Source organism: Odontomachus brunneus, unplaced genomic scaffold (genome assembly GCF_010583005.1).
Source record: "Odontomachus brunneus isolate Ranch 3 - 2012 unplaced genomic scaffold, Obru_v1 Obru_scaffold_010, whole genome shotgun sequence".
Lineage (NCBI taxonomy): Eukaryota > Metazoa > Arthropoda > Insecta > Hymenoptera > Formicidae > Odontomachus > Odontomachus brunneus.
The window spans coordinates 2,883,185-2,901,744 of NW_022639460.1; the positions used below are offsets into that span (position 1 = coordinate 2,883,185).

At 37.3% G+C, this 18,560-nt stretch overlaps 4 protein-coding genes across 12 annotated transcripts in view; 2 read left to right on the plus strand and 2 right to left on the minus strand.

The window, feature by feature from the left end:
- Nucleotides 1-897: 897 nt before the first annotated feature.
- LOC116840431 (charged multivesicular body protein 1b) lies at nt 898-3,123 on the minus strand. 2 transcript variants are annotated; one of them, XM_032807107.1, is made up of 5 exons: nt 2,982-3,122; nt 2,726-2,902; nt 2,560-2,625; nt 1,839-2,304; nt 898-1,739 (listed from the first exon to the last, which is right to left on the minus strand). In XM_032807107.1, the coding sequence occupies exons 3-5, from the start codon at nt 2,579-2,581 to the stop codon at nt 1,625-1,627; spliced, it is 603 nt and encodes a 200-aa protein (XP_032662998.1). In that variant the 5' UTR covers nt 2,582-2,625; nt 2,726-2,902; nt 2,982-3,122; the 3' UTR covers nt 898-1,624. The 2 variants fall into 2 exon arrangements, with proteins under 2 accessions (XP_032662998.1, XP_032662999.1); XM_032807108.1 differs by having other exon boundaries at nt 2,560-2,902; nt 2,982-3,123.
- A 233-nt stretch (nt 3,124-3,356) lies between these two features.
- Nucleotides 3,357-8,846, plus strand: LOC116840432 (UPF0047 protein YjbQ). 2 transcript variants are annotated; one of them, XM_032807109.1, is made up of 4 exons: nt 3,357-3,526; nt 3,738-4,092; nt 4,460-4,596; nt 4,798-8,846. In XM_032807109.1, exons 2-4 carry the CDS (start codon nt 3,933-3,935, stop codon nt 5,011-5,013), a joined length of 513 nt encoding a protein of 170 aa, XP_032663000.1. In that variant the 5' UTR covers nt 3,357-3,526; nt 3,738-3,932; the 3' UTR covers nt 5,014-8,846. The 2 variants fall into 2 exon arrangements, with proteins under 2 accessions (XP_032663000.1, XP_032663001.1); XM_032807110.1 differs by having other exon boundaries at nt 3,748-4,092.
- Nucleotides 8,847-9,125: 279 nt separating this feature from the next.
- Nucleotides 9,126-14,630, minus strand: LOC116840426 (coiled-coil domain-containing protein 146). 5 transcript variants are annotated; one of them, XM_032807095.1, is made up of 11 exons: nt 14,362-14,630; nt 12,866-12,957; nt 12,185-12,274; nt 11,806-12,025; nt 11,433-11,732; nt 11,156-11,349; nt 10,901-11,056; nt 10,503-10,791; nt 10,311-10,439; nt 9,980-10,226; nt 9,126-9,731 (listed from the first exon to the last, which is right to left on the minus strand). In XM_032807095.1, exons 1-11 carry the CDS (start codon nt 14,467-14,469, stop codon nt 9,715-9,717), a joined length of 1,842 nt encoding a protein of 613 aa, XP_032662986.1. In that variant the 5' UTR covers nt 14,470-14,630; the 3' UTR covers nt 9,126-9,714. The 5 variants fall into 5 exon arrangements, with proteins under 5 accessions (XP_032662986.1, XP_032662985.1, XP_032662987.1 ...); XM_032807094.1 differs by having other exon boundaries at nt 9,126-10,226; XM_032807096.1 differs by lacking the exons at nt 9,126-9,731; nt 12,866-12,957 and having other exon boundaries at nt 9,927-10,226; nt 12,185-12,373; nt 14,362-14,511.
- Nucleotides 14,631-15,097: 467 nt separating this feature from the next.
- The window catches only part of LOC116840427 (1-acyl-sn-glycerol-3-phosphate acyltransferase gamma-like), a 4,453-nt gene continuing 990 nt past the window's right edge, over nt 15,098-18,560 (plus strand). The window contains exons 1-6 of one of the 3 annotated variants that reach the window (XM_032807100.1): nt 15,201-15,341; nt 15,860-16,435; nt 16,666-16,910; nt 17,394-17,566; nt 17,641-17,802; nt 18,003-18,341. In XM_032807100.1, the coding sequence (XP_032662991.1) occupies nt 16,730-16,910; nt 17,394-17,566; nt 17,641-17,802; nt 18,003-18,341 (855 nt within the window). In that variant the 5' untranslated portion in view covers nt 15,201-15,341; nt 15,860-16,435; nt 16,666-16,729. Of the gene's footprint in view, nt 15,342-15,859; nt 16,436-16,665; nt 16,911-17,393; nt 17,567-17,640; nt 17,803-18,002; nt 18,342-18,560 lie in introns of all 3 variants that reach the window. The other 2 variants (XM_032807101.1, XM_032807099.1) reach the window with 2 other exon arrangements.

Genomic DNA, 18,560 nt, shown 5'->3' on the forward strand with positions numbered 1-18,560 from the left:
TCATCAGAGTATTCTTAGGACGTTCTTTGAAGGTGTGAATTGTCTGAAAATAGCTAATGTCCAATAAGTTTATTCGCATTAATTGAACTTTTTACACTTTCACACTTAGTGCACATTAATTCTTTAGAGGTTCTAAAAATAGCATCATGTTTTACGTTCGTGTTACGAGTGTAAATACAATATTCTGATACACTTTTCACTCTTGCTTGGGATCAAGTTGTATGAGGTGCACTAGTGTGCAACGGGCATTAGGTGTAAAAGTGTGAATAGTACAAGTAACTCGACAAACCTATTTAGGGTACGTTCAGATTCCCTACCCGGGTGCACTCTAATACTAGAAGTGCTATAGTATATGTAACATATACTATAGTGTTTCTAGTAATAGAGTGCACCCGGGTAGGGAATCTGAACGCACCCTTAGAGAAACACCACAAGCATTTTATTAGTGATCTGTTCTTTTCAGCTAACTACTGAACTGGTGCAATAAATTAAAGTGAGACAAGTATATTTTTTTCTCACTCTAATGCAGAATTCACACCGCGTCCAATATCCGATGTACGACGTCCTACATCCAATAAGAAAATAGCTTTCTAATAGAGAATTCAATTCTTCATTGGAAAGCTGTTTTCCTATTGGATATCATACGTCGTACGTCGGTCATCGGACGCAATCCTCCATAACTTACTGCACCAGTTTAGCAGTGCAGCTGAAAAGAATAGACCATAGACTGCATATCTGTGATTCATCTACTTCGTGATCCGAATAATGATGTAATTTTCATCTCGTGAGAGTATGTACGTCATTGCTAAAAGAGATCAGTCATTTATCTATGATCTTATTTATGTTCCAAGAAGCGTCTAACAATATATATATATATATATATATATGAAAGGCGTATTACAAATTTTATCTAATATTTATTATTATGTGTAAATGTGTACAACAGCAGAAAGCATCTAACGTATTTGTATTTTGTTCTTTCTATGTTAGTACAAAATTTAACAAGTTGATCACAAAACTAAAGTTAATCAATACATAGCTTTACAGCATTTTTTGCGAGTTAACATTTCGTAATTAAAGTACATTAGTACAAAGCTCTTTAAATGTAGATTCAAAATTTAAAAAATAATATATCATAAAACTGATCAATAAAGTTAATTGAGAATTGATTTTTTCCAATTTTGTTTAGAAAAATAAATATCAGAAATCTCAGTCATACCTCAATAAAATAGGTAATAATTTAAACTCATTTTAATATGAATACTGTCTTATATTGATGGTCCTATCAAAACTTCAAAATATGAGAATTTTGAACTGCAAAATAAGGAAAACCAACCATCTAAAGATTCTTTACTCCAAAGATCTTCAGTATAATAATTGAAGCAACTTTTTTAGTATCTTATTAAAGCCCTGGTATGTGGTGCATGTGAACTATTAAATTACTATAAATCTAAAGATTTTTTATATCTTTTTCATTTACCTCAACTCTAGTATCCAGGTTTACAAACCAGATAAAATATAGTGTAGTTATATAGCAATCAGCAATTATATACTTTATAAACTATCTGAATAACAAAATATACATTAAAGAATATATTAATGGATACATTGAAGTAGTGTGCTATTACTCCCTGAGTCGTGCCAATCTTTGTGTCAGCTCATCCTGCTCTTGGCTGACTGCTGTTGAAGTGCCAATACTGCCCATTTGACCAGATGGTAATTCCATATTTAACTCCAGTCTATAAGCAAATAAAATCAGTTAAAATTTAAACTCACTCAATACAGAAATACTAATGATTAAAAGAATTAAAAACATCAAGAGAGTACGATATATTTACCCAGCTTCATCTGCAACTTGCTGCATTAAAGTATCTACATCATTCTGAGGTACATTAGTAGTTGTGGTTTGCGACATTGCATTTTCCATGTATGAACTCTGCACATCTAGATCTTCAAACTGGCTCTCAAATTTGTCCATTAGTCCTGAGATTTTTTCCAAATTCATTGATTTCATAGCTGCATCCATAGCTTTGACGACACCAGCCATAGATTGAGTCACCTTGCGAGTTGTCAATGCAGTCTGTACTCTACTGGCTACTGCATCCACTCTGGCGCTCATCCTAAGATAATTCAAGGCTTGGTTTTTCTGCCGAATTGCATTTTCTGCGTGGATACGAGCACCCTCCATGTTACCCTTCTGTATCGCTTTCTTGACCTTAGCCTTCTCCACTTTTTCCTCTTTCTCGCATTTTTTCGAATTCCTCTCTAACTCCTTCACTGCAAACTTCAAATTGAATAAATTCTCTATGTTTAATTGTCAAGGAAAATAATTCTCCATTCTCACTGTGGCAATTTAAAATTTTATGTTTTGAAACTGAAAGGGAAATGCAATTCTATTGTTCTGTACAAGTTAGGCAAAATATATACCTTGGAAAATCAGTTTGAAGTTGATAATATGTACAGTTTAGAATACTTTGACAAATTCTACTTGAATCGAAATTTTACATAAATAAAGCAAGCATAAGAAGAATTTTAATGTATAAACAATTAAAAGGATACTCTCCATCTGAGAGATGGACATAGCTGATTGTTCCGCGCCCGTGGTGACAAGAAGCCAGATTTAACCTCAAAAGATAAGAAATCACGTACAATGTTGTTGGTTATCGATGACAAGTAACATAGAATGCAATGCCAACTTGTTAGAATAATGTTATATAATATTTACAAGTGTCCACTATGTGTCAAGCGTATTTTACGAGCAGTAATCGTTATCTTTCAATCGACATGAACTCCACAGAGATGACGACAATAGACTACGACAATGACGTGTAAACTGTACTTTCTGCACTTGATTTCGTTATTTCTTTGACACTTCAACAATATATTCCTAAAATGAAGAGTGCTGGAAGTGCAAGTAGACGAATAAGTAAATTACTTATTATCATAGAAAATTAAAATACATTTAGAACACTGAACTCTACCAATATTAAAACTCTTAATGTAATCCGATAAAAAGATTTATTTTATGTTCTATAAAAAGACCCAGCAAACTTTTGACAGAAATTGCACAAAGCTTTCAACGCGCTTGCCTATTATCTCTTTCTGCGAGACTTTTATCAGGTTTTAATAACCAATGAGAGAATGTGCATTTTCTAGAGACTGTAGCTAGCGCGTTTTTCTTCGGGAGACATTTCTCTAGATTACGGATTTTCCTATTGGACGTCCACTGTCGCGGAAACGTCGAAGATCGCGGTGTAAATCCTTCATAAGTCGCGCCCTTGAGTTAATGTTGTACGCTGACGCGCGCGCATGCGCGTTGCGTCGCGATTGCGGACGCGGTGTCGTGCACGCCGCCGCCATTTGCAATCGCTCGCCAAGGGCTAGCGCACGGCAGGTACGGCACATGCGGCCGCCGTCCCACGCCGCACGCTGTCCGCCCCTTTCAAGCCTATCGTTCTCGCGGTCTCGCGATGCGCTGCTCCGAGTCCGCCGTCCGTTAATGTCCGCTGTCGACCGCTGCGTGTAGGTGAGTGGTGTGCCAGTGACGAGGTGCGTTACCTGTGAATGCGTGCGTAAATGCGTGCGTTACATGTATTACACGCGTTACGTACGTGCGTGCACACTGTGTCGCGCGCGCCGCACCGCGCCAAACGGCCGAATCGTTATCCCTTTTCTTTCTCTCTCTTTCCTTCTGTATCTGTCTGTCTCTCTCACCTAACCTTCTTTCGTATCTCGAGCGCTCGGTAGATCAGTTAGCGGCGTGCACGATGGACTACCTGTGACCGTCGTCGAATGGAGCTTTTCGTCGGCCACCCGGAATAGCTCGTCGCGCTGTTCTACCGCATACCAGTGTGCCAGGAGCTGTTCGAATCCTCTCTTCCGCGCCTACCCCTCTCGCCCGTTTGCCTTGCACAGTTCGCCCCCGCGCAGACATGGCCTCCTCCAACCGCGGCATCCAGATCGGCTCCGGCTGGTTTCAGACCAAGATCAACCTCAGGCCACAGCACCGAGGTGTTCATCTCGTCACCGAGGAAATCCTTAGGCAGGTCCCAGAGCTCTGCCAATTTTCCGTTGGCCTTTGCCATGTTCAAAGTAAGTAGAACCGTGTCACTTGCTAACCTACTATTAATAACTAAATGACTGAGAATTAGTAAATACAATGTACTTGCAATGTTCTTTTCTATTATGTGGATCAACAAAATTGCTCAAATATTGTTTGCGAAGAAGCAATTTGAAGATCATGAGAAGTATTTAGGTTCCGATGCAGTTGATAGTGTTAGAAAGAAACGATCATTTGTTTCAGATTTCTATCTTATTAGTTTCTCTCTTTTTTATAAACATCTGGTTTATTTATATATATGATAGTAATAAAGTTAGGACAAATATGTATGTATATATAAGATAATAAGAAATTCTTTGGGTGGCAATTAATCAACACGAAATTAATATTTTCCCATAGTTCTCCATACCTCGGCTAGTTTAGCATTAAATGAGAGTTGGGATCCAGATGTGAGAGACGATATGGAGATGATGCTTAATAAAATAGTTCCTGAGGGATTGGAGTATAGGCATAGCTGCGAAGGGCCCGATGATATGGTAAACTGAAAATATCTAAAGATATTTCTTTTTATTGTATTTTTACTGCTTAACAGAGTTATATTACAAACTTAAAATTTTAAGATCTAAAAGTTTCTACAATTTTATTTCTGAGGAAACAGGATATGTTGTTAATTTGTTACTTGTGATAATTTGCACCAGTGAAAAATATAATTGATTATTTCTGGTAATGTTTCACAGCCAGCACATGTAAAGGCCTGCTTCTTAGGCTCCTCCCTAAGCATCCCAATTACGGATGGCAAGCTGGCACTAGGCACGTGGCAGGGTATCTGGCTCTGTGAGCACCGGAACCAAGCTGGTAGCCGTAAGTTGGTGGTGACGCTGACCGGCGTCCTGAGGGACTCCGGGCGTAGCCCTCTTAGCCCGGTCAGCCCCATCGCCTCTACCAGCAGCTAGGACCACTCGCACCCCCGAAGGCGTGGCAAGCGTCAGCCGCGCGCGTCCACCTCGAGCGACTCAAGCTAGCAGCCGCTTCAAGCCCTAGTCAACTTCTAAGAGTACAATCCATTGAGGAAGAATGAGCCGGATACCTCGCGGATCCAACTATCGCTCGGCAAGAAGCAGCAGTAATCAAGCGCACCTTCGATGAGCAAGTGGACACACCAGAGCGCACATCGTTCACGAATTCTGTGCGTGTGCGCGTGTGCTAACTGGGTTTTGTTCATGTCTCTGATGTCATTCCGCAAGGATGTTCCTTCTTGTTCGAGTGACGGACGAGCAGTTGGGGTTGTTGCACAAGTTCTCCGTAGAGCCAGAAACTCGAAGGATCTCGAAGAATCGCGTGTTGTTTTGTTCTTGTAGCACGGATTAATTCGGATTTTAACGAAACCTACTGCTTAAATGACCGTATTAAACGGATCGTTAAAAGTCTGGATTCAATACCCGAAGATCCAGGACCTACGATCATGGGCATTGTGAGTTTCCTCGGGTGCCGGGAGAACATGGAAACCCCAAGACCTGGGGACTCGTTATCCACGGAAGCCGGAACCTTTGCAACAACTCAGAATGCCCCATTCGTTCCTTCATTCTCGGTTTTCTGGCTCGCGTTGATCGCGCGGGACATCTGGTATATCACATGAATAATAATAATAAAAAAACGAAGATATATAGGAGATAGAGAAAAGGAGAAGCGGAAAAAAACTGCCACGGCGAACACGCGTATTGCACGCGTCGCACGTAAATAAAACGAATTAAATGCGAGTATCCAGCGCTCTTCCGCCTCGCTCTTGAAGAAAGAAGAAAGCGGGAAAAGCACACTCTGTGGAAAGCAATTGGAGAGAAAGAGAGAAAAAGGAAGAACGAATCTATGCATTCCGGTAACTCGTCCAATACTCCGAATTTACGTAGCTTTATTTAGAAGACCCTTTTGTATAAACGAAGTTAATGGACACGAGCAGCCGTGCGAGGACTCGCATCCTTTTTTACACTCGGCTATCATTGAGCTGTCCCAAAACATAGAGACGAAAAAAGGGTAAGAGAATAAAAAGAAAGAGAGTAAGAGGAGTGAGAGAGCGTGAGGTACGCGTTGCGAACTTTCTAACTCATCGCTTTAAATAATTAGGAGCTAAATCTAATTGCTCGCACGAACAATGACGTTTCCATCGCATTGGGGGTGTACATATACATATATAGGGAAAGTTTGGCGATTCTCTACTGCTGTGCGCGTCTCCACTAAAATTACAACGTATGTTACATCACCATGGGTACGTAACGCGATTGCATTCTACGTGGACTATAGCGCGTCATAATTAAGGTAACGTTATTAGATACTTGGAGAGGTCGGTTGCATCAACATCACCTTCGTTATTTTATATTTGTAATTATAAATCTGTTATATATACATATGTATACTATACATATATATATTTTTTCAAGTCTAGAAGACATATCCTAACATTTCTTTATTTTTCAATATTAAAATTCTTTTAAAAATTGTGCAAATTTATGTTTATTATTGTTTTTACTATTCTACAAATGCTATGTATTGTAGAGTAAATTCAAGTTACCCCTGTGTAGCTATTTAAATAAGTTGTCAAATCGGAGCTGTTTTATTTAATTAAAAAAGTGGAATTTTGTGAATTTAAAAAATTTATATAATATATATATATATATATATAAAAAAGAAAAAAAATATATATATATTCTAACATACACACACACAATATCAAATCAAAGTTAACGTCGACTAATAATTTGTATTCTTTATTAATTTTTTTAAGAAGAAAAATTAACTTTCAGTTTGAGAAAAGACATAAAATGTAATTTAATTTTGTTTGACTAAAACGACTGAATCTTATAACGAGATGGGTTAGATTGTCGGTTGCAGTGAATCTTTAAATTCTTCACGAACAAAAATAACTAAATCGAAATTTATTATTTACGGCTGTCGGTGCAATTGACCTTTATCTGCTAAAAGACCACTTGTTCTGGAGGTCATAAGGGTGTAAGGCGTCGTTTTAAAGGATCCAGCACTGCGGTGAATTGTAATGTAGGATCGTCACGAAGACAGCAGCGTCGGTTTCGCGAAAAGTCTTAAAATCTTTCTTGACCTCTTAGAAGTGTGAAAGAAATTCTAGTCTCTTGTAATTCTTGGCCGTAGTTAAAAAAAGAAAAGATTCACTCTCTGATTCTTGGAGATATATTTTAATGATTGAGATGTGTTGTAACGTGCAATTTAAATAAGACAGAAATCGCTTTTAGTCAACGAGATGTTTATTTCAATTTTTTAAAACTTCGTTATAATCCGCGGATTTTTGTGTGTTTAAACAACGCTTGTATTGTGTTGAAACATAATGTCTATATTTTTCTTATCGTTCCTAAAGTCTCTCGGAAGGAAGGAGTCGGATCGACGTGATCTTCGTGACGAATCGACAGAGAGCTAATTACTCACACGATGTTATTAAACTGAAGCTTACTACGAGCTTGCCACAGCGTGTCGTCGAAATGGGCAGGCAAGCGAACAGGCAGAGCAGGCGTTGTCGTTGTTTAGTTGTTAATCTTCAACGTACATAGGCGTGCAAAAGAAAAAAAAAGAACGCGTCGTCGTCCATTACGTGATTAAATGGACCTATGCTTTAATGTAAAGTACGTCTCTATCTATACAGTTCACATAGCTTAAACAAAAAAATGAAAAAAATATTATCAGAGCTCAAAGTATAATATAATGTAATGTACTGTAATGTAATGTAATGATACACCATCGAGATTGCCGTACGTACGATCGCTCCTACGAACATACGCAAAAAACACAAGTAGCTGAGGGGAGTCGAGGAGAAAGGCTCACACACATATGCACAAAGGCGATCTTCGATCCTCTCCACGGTCCCCTCGTCCTTGCGCGTACCCTCGTGAGCGCGTGACTTATATAGGTTCAATAACCAGCGTACCAAGTTCGTGGTTTAAGGCGAGACGGTAGCGTTTTAATCTGTACACACGCATATTGTAAATATTAACAATAACGTTTTGCCGAACTCAAGACGAGACTGCGTTCTTGAGAGAGATTAGGGGAGTACGTTATATATATTCAGCGCGCGATCCGGAGAGCATCCAGAACTTAGTAGTTCCACGAACTTCGCGGATCTTCTTTGCTCGGATTCGTTATGATTCGCCGTTAATCTTGGTTCTTTCGATATTTTAAAATATAAAAGGAAAGACAAATTTTTACAGCTAGAATTTTATCCGTTCTGATGTATTTTTTTTTTTTTTCAATTAATTTCGTCACGCGCGCGAACTTTTGTAATTTAAATTCTCGTAATATTCATGTTTTTGAGTTTGGACTCGCGAAATTTTAGGTTTTAGTAGTTTTTGTTGGAATATTACAGTTAGACAACTCGGGCATTGAGAACGTTGAGACTTTGGTTCCACGATTTTCAAATCTTTTCAACGATGGAAAAGATCTTAGAAAACTTGATTCTCTTTTGTATCTTTACGAATCTTTGTAAATCTTGGGACTTCGAGTCTCTAAAAGTTTGGATCCTTGGAACTCGAGTTCCTTTTGATGCGTTGTATAAAGCTATAAAAATTACAATCACTTGTTGTATTTTGCCAAAATTGAATTACCAGCGTGAGAGAAAAGAAATTCATTTTTCCAGGCGTAGGCTTCCGCTTGCGCAGCGAACGCGGATCTAATTATTGCAACGCATGCAGGCTCCGTCAGTCCCCTCTTTGCACTCTTGCGTAAGTAAAAATATTTTCTACCGTTTAGAAATAAAGAACTGTTACAACACGAATGTGGCGCATTGATTATCTTGTATATACTACCAGCTGTGAATATCCTATATAGTATACGATAAAATATATATGTAAGATTTATATAAGCGAGAATAGGACACACATGAGATAACGCAATTCCACAATAATGGCACATATCAATTATAAGAAATTGATGTAAATCTGTGAGCAATTGATACAAATTGAATTCAATGATTTTTTCACGAGTACGACGAAATTAACAGGAATTTTGTATATTTCTCATGACAGAGGTCACTTTCTCTCATATATTCTAGATCTTTTTCTTTTGTAGCTGTTTTATTTATTTCGTTATAGCTAGCGGCGATAGAAATATAACATTCGACTAACACCTACGATATCTTAATAACGTAGTATCCTGCCTCTTCTATGCGTAGAAGTATCGAAGTGAATTATTGAGAGTTAATATGTATCTAATATACTAATTATCAAGCTGAAGATATTTATCCAAGTACTACACAGGAAAGTAAGTTTTTTACATATTTTCCATAAAGACACACATACTTGCATGAACATCCACAGTCTATTGATTATATTCTTACAGATGTAACATACTATACTGTAACAAATATTAATTCATTGTGTAATTGGTTTGTCAATTTTTGCACAGAAAATTCTCAAACAATGAGTGAGAAAAATTAAGGCGATTCAGAACCTCGATATATTCAACAAGGATTCACCATGTATTGCGATCCAGAGTCTCCAATGATGATTATTATGATAATAATGATGATGATGAAGATGATGCTGCTGAACGTTAATTTGCTAAGAATGAAGAGATGGCTACCTTCTCCAGTTACTGAGACTAACTCAAGTCAGCAGCCGCTTGACTTGACATTCAGATATGGTTTACTTTACAGTCACAACTAGAACAAACAGTTTACACCATGAGAAGATGGACAGGATAGAGTACGCCTAAAATATCGTTGAAAGAAAGAATGTTCATCTATTGACTGTAGAGGATCATAAAAATCAGGTTACCAAAGAATTTTCATATGCTTATAAAACTTTATATCGCATGCATAAATGCAATTAATTGGAAGGTTCTAGAGGTCCTGGGATCAGTTGGAAGGCACGTTACTCAGATGACTCAGGAAGTCCACCGGAGTCTTACCATCCGGCTTCCTAGTTTCGGGTTCCTTTAAGTCAACGTTGTAATTTTCCGGAAGAGGATGCGGACCAGGGTGGCTCAAATCCAACGCCTTCTGCTGTACCACTTTGAAAGAGGCTTTGATGTTATCCAGGGCAGCTCCTAAGCCGGTCTTGATCTGGTTGAACTCCTGCGTCACCAGGGACAGCCGACCGAGCAGGTAATTCAAATTCTCATCCACCTCCCTCATGCGCTTCGTTATCTCGCCGACCTGCAAAGTGTCGGACAATTAGCTTCTTCTTAAAAATTAGACAAGAGTCTAATAAACCTGTATGTTAGATAGATAGTTAATTACCTTGCTTTCCATTCCACCCATGGTGGACGTGGTACCATTAACGTATGCTTCGTTTTGTTGATGCAGCTTGTCCAAAGCTCGGGCGCTCTCCGTCATCTGCTGATACATAACGTTGATCTGTCTCCAGACCTATAACAAAAACAATAACGGATATATCTCCTTAAGCAATAGTTCACCACTAAGTTCATTTACCTTGTTCATTTCCTGCTCCATTTTGCTAGTGAGATTCGCCAGTGCACCGTTCTGGTTGTCCATAATATCACTGGAGATTCCATCGAATCTCTGGTTGAGAGTACTATTAATGTTGTTGCCCTGGGTCTTCACTAAGTCGCCCACTTCTAACAGGATCTGATGCACGCCGTATTCCACTCTCTTTTTCGTGTCCAACACGTGATCGGCCATCGAGACCATTACAGATTGGCCCTTGCTCAGATCCTGCAGTTCATGATTAACGCGCTCTGCGTTGTTAGCCAGATCCATCCTGTATCGTGGAAGACAGTTTATGAGAAATATCAAATATCAAATTTAATATAGATAAGAAATGATAGTATAGCTTTGTCGAGATTTTAGAAATAACAATTAGAATTTACCTTAATGCAGACACAGCATTCTTTGTCTCTTCTTTGGCTTCTTTTACTCCGTCTGTAATATGATCTATGCCTCGTGTAACAATATCCTTTAAGGCGTGCTTTGCTTCTTGCAACATGGTCTGCGTCTCATTATGCAATGTTTGTATGTTATTTATCCTACATACCACAAGTTTGTGATTAGTTTCAAACAATTCCTTCTTTCCGGTGACTATGTTAATTCGGATTGTTAGTTGAAAAATCCGAGTCTAATATTACCTAGGTAATTCCTGTATCCTGTAGGAAGTATCCTCTAATAACTCCTGCACTCGTACCAGGGTCCTTAAGTGCTCATCGACCGTCGGAATCGGATCCTGTTGCTCCGCCGGTTTCTCTTGGATAGTTTGTGTTATCTGCTTTATCCTCTCCAGAGAGATCTCGATATCCCCAATCTTAGCGGCTACATCCTGAACCTGTTCGGCAAATTCGTATTCTCTTTGTCTCCTCTGTTTGCATCAAATAGGTTTTCATCATTTTCATCGTACAAATAGATTACCTCTGAAAAGGTTTTCCGCGTCTTTTCCATCAACGCGTTCGAATCTTTCTCTCTCTTTGCTGTGTTATCGTGTAAACCTTCCTTCAATCTTGTCATTTCCTCTATTAAGTTGCTCTCGGTGCTATTCAGTTTGCCAAGAATGTCGACGAGATTATTGTTTGGCGCCGGCGTCGTCTCAGGTCGATTGCTCACCTCTGCCACTTTGTTTTCAATTTCAGTGAGCCAGGCTTCCAGACGGCTCTCCAGATCCTCCAGACTGTCCGCCGTTTTCTGCATCTGTATACGCTCTCTTTCATCTCTCTGCGCGAAGAAGAAACATCGTCAAGACCTAAAGGGATCCGCCACGTTTTGCGCTAAGACATTGAGTGATTACCTGTGCAATTAGTTGTTCTATTCCTGAGATCTTCCCATCCAACTTGGTCAGCTGCATCTTCAGACCATCCACTGCGCTCACACGCTTTACTAGTACGGTTATAGTCTTCTTTAGTTGCTCGCCCAGTTGCCGCTCTCTCGCCTCGTGCCTTTCCAGCTTCTCTGTATTTTCTCGCATCATATGCACCAAACTCAACATAGCATCTTTTATATCCTCGTGACTATAAAAATATCAATGCAATCATTTATAGGATGGAATACACTTAATTGTATCTAAAGTGGAAGTTTTGGAATTTGGTTTTGATTTTTGGAGAAAGAGAAGTATGTTTGAACAGTCAACTATTGAACATATAAGCTTACAGATTGGATGAATTACTTACGTGATCTCCCTAGTATGACTAACATCGATGCAAAGACAATAAAGAAGCACTAAGAAGACAGGCACTTTCATTGTTCTTGTTTTTTTGAATCTATGGCAGAGTTGATCTATATTCCGCAATGCTGTTTTGACACAGTGTTACGTTAGTCGAAGAGTTTAGCCCGATGTCACTTGAATCCGATATAATTTGCTGAGAATCAAAGGAACAACGGGAAGCCCATGACATAGAGGTAATAAACAAAAACATCACTATTTCTATAAGCTACAAAGTATCTTTCTCTTCGGGACTTCTAATTGAATACACTGCCATCGAGATAAGAATACGCAGGTCATTCACGATGACCCCGCAGAGAAAGAGAGAGAAAGACTATAGGGGGAAATCATCACTCGCAATAAATTATTCTCGTACGTTAATAGTAGCCGCTCAAAGATTATAGTGTTATATGTTCTGTGTCTTCTGCTATGAGTGTGCTTCAATTTACTAATTAATTAATTAATTAAATACTAATTATTTAATTAAATTAGTGGATTACTCATTAATATTTTAAATGCAATTTTTTTTTTTTTGAACGCGTTAAATTTTACATTGATATTTTTTATTATTCTATTAAATATTATTCTATTTATTCTAAGTGATACCTAATATACCATATTTATCATAATTTCAATGGAATTTAATTACTTAAAGACGAAGTAAAGCGTCTCTTCGCAGAACGAGTTTTCCTTTGGTAGCAAAGTAGGATCTCTCAGGCTGCAATGGAACTCGAAACCTTTCTTCAGTATATGGAGGTGATGAAAGGGTGAAATGTGTGTAGCTATTTATAGGCATACAGATGAACATTCTTCCAACGAGCCATGTGGCCCATTATAGCCATTAAGCCACATGTTTCAAATGCAATACATACATTTGTATTGCCCTTTTATATAAGTGCTGATGTGAAGGGGAATCGCTCAAGACCTTCTTTTTGCATGAAGACTTAATGTTGCTTTGATCTTTATGTTATCTAATTTTGTTATCGAATCTAGAAAACTATAAGGATTTAATAATTAAAAATAAAAAGAAAATCGGAAACATAAATCTCTTCTATTGTTAAAGATTTCATTTTGTAACTCGTGATTATTTGTTTAATTACTAGAATTTCGAGTGTTATATCAAAGAATATTTTTCGGTTCTGTATAATCTGGAATATTTAAATTCTGGTGCCAGTTTTTCTGGTATTTTTAAAATTACTTTCTTAATTCGAATTATTAAAATTTGTAAATTTTAAAATTGTTCAAATTTTAAGGTTCAAGTGTCAAACAAAAATTCGAAATTTTGAACTTCTTGAAATTTCTCAGGACAAACGTATTGAAAGACTAAGATTCTAATGTAATGCGTGCAGTCCACTAAGCTGGACAGGAAATGTTTCTTCATAACAGGGTGCATTGTACTATAAATAGAATGCTAAGAAGACTGCTGTTTCTTGTTCCAGCAAATACATTGCTTAAGAAATAAACGAAATATTATTGAGTAATCTACTGAAAGAAAGAGAGAATCGAGCATTTATTTTTTATTTTAAATACAGAGAATACAATATGATCAAAAAAAAGGAACGGATTTCATAAAAATTCTGCCCAAAATTTGCTTCCATTGTCGCGCCGAATTTCTTTTTGATCTTCAATATAGCGCATCTCAATAAAAATTCAATTAAGCATTATTGAAAAAAAGGAAAAAATAAAAATAAGTCGATCTAAATGACGACGCATTGATTTTCATCTAAACCGATCTTCCGAACAGCAGTTTTGCGAATCAGTCGAAAGTAGTACACGAAATCTTCAAACGATAGCGGAACCCGATTCAACAAAAACAAATACCAAGCATGCGATCCGATCGCGTTGTTTCTGATGTGCATAAGGAACATCGGTGAAAGTTGCGCAAATGCATAAACGGAAGAACGATCGACAGTCGAGTGATAGAAAAAATATGGCGATAAAGAGAGATTCGCGGTATATCGAATCGATATGGAAAAAAAGGAGAAGAATAAATCGTTTTTGGTTTCTTTTTTACAAACGTGAGGAGACGTTTGGAAAAAGAACAGATGAATTTTTCTAATCGATCTAGCGCGACGTTGATCAATCGATGAGAACGAACAAGTGATTTGATTTTCGTTTTCGGCCGCGATCGCTCACATTACTCACTCGAGCGTGGTTGTTGTCCTCCTCGCGAAAGCACGAAGCGAGAGCGCAGCCGATCGCAGCCGACTGTTTTTCGACGCGACCAGCGAAGAACTGATCTCCCGCTGCCATTAGATAACCCCGCTCAGATTTTTTTAAATTCTCCGGTCCGAAGAGTCGCACGGTGTTGCCAACCAACCGACGACACCCGTTTCATCCTATATGGGGCGAATCAAGTCTAAAGATTGTCTAGATTGTCTCGTCTAGGAAATTTATGCGCACGCATACAAATTCTCCAGCGTGTACTCGTACGCCATCTTTGTCCAGGGCAACCGCTCTCGCGCAAGAGGATGAAGAATATTCTGATATAACACACACATATACACACGTAGTGCGACCGATTCAAATATGAAATATACATGACGTCGAGTGTGCTATGCATACCGTAAAGAGACAAACAACGTCGGACGCACGAACATTCATCCTACACCGTTGCACATTTCACATCGCATATACATATAGCAGCCATAGTGACTCGAGAGGCACATCAGCCGAATGAGGCGTTAATTGACTGTTCCCGTTAACTCGCCGGGCTCTCTTGTAACCCCATTGATTCCTTTTACGATACATCCTAGCCCGCAAGCGGCTCGCTCGCTGCACATCGTTGTTCGTGTCCACACACGATATGAAGGCATCCCGACTTCCCTGATGAGGGATTTGCACACAGCATCAACATCGGCAGTAGTAGAAACAACGGCACCCGGTAACGACGACGGGACACGCACGCATATCACTAGTGAACTTTGGAATTTGGCACTTTGATCTCCAGGCTACCACCTCTCCGGCTTGACGCACACACAGCACAAAATACGCTTCCTCACATCAGAGATGATACTCTGAATTAGGTGAGCTGTAGTCCACGTTTACGAGCCGATCAGATCCCTTCCCAGCTAATTTTCCAGCAAGTGTATCTTGTCAACAGAAGTACTACAGGATAGTCTAGTGTAAGTCAGAATAATTATGGTATGTCATGTTATATTATGTCTCTCTGTTGGAATGTACAAGCTGTGAATTGAGGTAACGAGTATAAGATTGGAAAAAGTGATGCAAGTTCTTTGGTATGAGATTACAACTCGATGCATATTTACACATGTATATCTTGATTGTATTTAATTTTTCTTCTGACCAAAGAGTGTTTTATATAATTTGTCAGTCATACATCATATAAAAAGTAAGAACAAATAGATACTGTAATTTAAAATGATAAATAGGTGTATATTCCATTTCCCTATGAATTTTGTACATCGGAGTAAGAAAATATAGAAATTGAGTTGTTTGCAAGAAATTACAAGTACAAAATATACATATATTATGTTATTTGCAACATGATATCCTGCTTAAAGCCTATAAATCTTTATGTGTTTAATTTTTCAAATATTATTTTATGTATTTGTGTACTTACCATCTGCTTACCTTTTATTAGTTCTTATAATCTTTTTCCTAAGGTATTTGCTGATTTCAGGTATAAACGTGACATCTGGATTGTTTGAAGGGGTGAAGGGAAATGATATGTAATGTTATCATAGTAATAGCTGTTAGTTGTGATATATAAATTGATATTTGTTAAATTTCAATTTAATATAATATATTTGTTTAGCAGCAGCAGTTAAGACTTCTGATAATTTAGGCATAAGCAAATTTCTTCTTCCTTCCAAAATATTAATGCTGTTTGAATCAAACTTTATTAACTTTAACATCTCAAGAAAAATGATCTCTTAAATTTAACCATTTTTTACATTTATATATTGCTTCTTACACTTTGTTGAGTTTATATCTCACATTATTCATATTTCTTGCAAAAAAACCTTCAACTTTTCATTATATATTGCTCTCAAGCGCAAACAGCAAATGCGTTTATATTTATTTTAATTATAACGCCTACTATTTATAATTTACTACTTGGCAAATGAATTTACCTGCTGAGTCAGTCAAGGCTTGCTTGATCTTGTGACTTAGTTTAATGGCCAATTAATGCGACTACATGCAGCCATCAGAGAATTATACATAGCAACACTACAGTAATTTCTTTCGCCCTCAGGCAAGTGCTTATCCACTCGTGTAAACGCTTACACATGTAGTTGCCTAATATTACACTACTAAATCCTGTAGATGCTTTTCAAAAATGTTTTAGTATATGTCTTTATTTTCATGAGATAGGAAAGTACAAAAATATTGATAAATATAACAACATTGGGAGAAATGGGGAATCGAGAAAACTCCGTAAGCAATATTATTTTTTTATACTGTTTCTTTATATTTCTGTTTCAGGTGAAGGAGCCAAATATTTATGTCTTCTATAAAGTGTACAGCCTAGTACTAATATTTTATCATAATGGCAGTGCTCACATCTTTGAAGCAATCATCGCTTATACATCTTATGTTTGCCATTACGTTTTTTACATCGGGCTTGATAATAAATTTCTTCCAATGTGTTTTATACTTTGGACTGAGACCATTTTCGAAGTATCTTTATCGCAAGATTAATTACTATCTTTGTTACTCCTTCTACTGTCGTAAGTTTTCTTCTCTTTAATTAGAAAACATTACTGAAGTGACAAGCTAAATTTTAGGAGTATACTTTATTCATGTTAAAGATTATTTTTAAATATAAATCTGGGAACTCTCTTTCCAAGATACTACTTGCGATAGAATTCAGAGAAAAATTCGCAAGAATGTGTGTTAAATATAAAATTACAAGTACTGTGTTATTATTTCCTTTTAAAGTTAGAAATATCACTCTATCTAAACGTTCGATATAACTGCAATCTTTGATAATTATGATAACTGCAATAATATTTATCAAATAACAATTTTCTCACAAATCGATCAAAAGTTGCTCCAAAAATTTAGTCATTCTTTATATATTATTATTAATATATAATAAATCTGATATCTAAATTTATAAAAAATATTTACATATAAAATATTTACATAAAAAATATTTTCACATTTATAAAAAAGATATTAACATACTTAAAACCTATTTCTTTCACCAGAGTTAGTATTCATGGCAGAATGGTGGGCAGGGTCGGATGTTATATTGTATATAGATAAAAAGGACTTTGATAAATATTATGGCAATGAGCATGGCTATCTTTTAATGAATCACAGTTACGAGGCCGATTGGTTGATAGGCTGGCTACTGTGCGATCGTGTAAGATTATTGGGCGTAAGTAATCTTAAAGTATATATGGTTGGCAAAGATATTATTGAAATATTTATTCTTTGATATCTATCTTTCAGAATTGTAAAGCATATGCTAAGAAATCGATACAATACATTCCCACTTTGGGATGGGCGTGGAAATTTGCAGAGAGCATTTTTCTTGAGAGGAGTTGGGAAAAGGACAAGGAGAATATTAAAGGTCAAATTAGAGAATTGGTCGAATATCCTGATACGATGTGGGTGAGTGTACAAATATTGTTTTATAATTTTCCTGTAAAATATGTATATGCAAATATATTTACATATACATATTTTATACAGGATGTTGAAAAAAGGCGATGCCAAATTTTAGAAGTAAGTAGTATTTGTGAAAATAAACCAAAAAACCTTAAAAAGTATAATATTAACAACTATTAAGACTGAATTTTAATCGGTTATAGTTGCTGCTCTACCCTGAGGGCACGCGTTTTACCCCAAAGAAACTGGAAGCCAGTCAAAAGTTTGCGATAGAGAAAGGTCTGCCAGTGTTGAAATATCACTTGACACCACGCACAAAAGGCTTCACCGCCAGTATAAATCACATGAGAGGCAAAGCGACAGCTATCTACGACATTCAAATGGCATTCAAACCATCTGACCCAATAAAGCCGACCATGAAGAATCTCCTCTTTGGAAAACGACTAGAAGGCCATATGTATGCCAAAAGAATTCCTATCGACGAAGTGCCAGAAGGAGATGAGGCTGCTGCTGAGTGGCTGCACAAGCTCTATCAGCAGAAGGTAATCTATTAAATCGTGTATTCTATTACGTTGGACAATCAGAAAATGCATGCGGTTTTGATAAAAGTACACGGAGTGTTCTGCAATTAATAAATAATTCAAGAAATTTTACACGGAAAAAGGAATTGAGAATAGGGAATAGATCTTTCTCTTATGAAGCTTCGCTTTCAAGAAATGTACGCTCTGTACAGTTTACCAGTATTGTGTTATTCATATTCA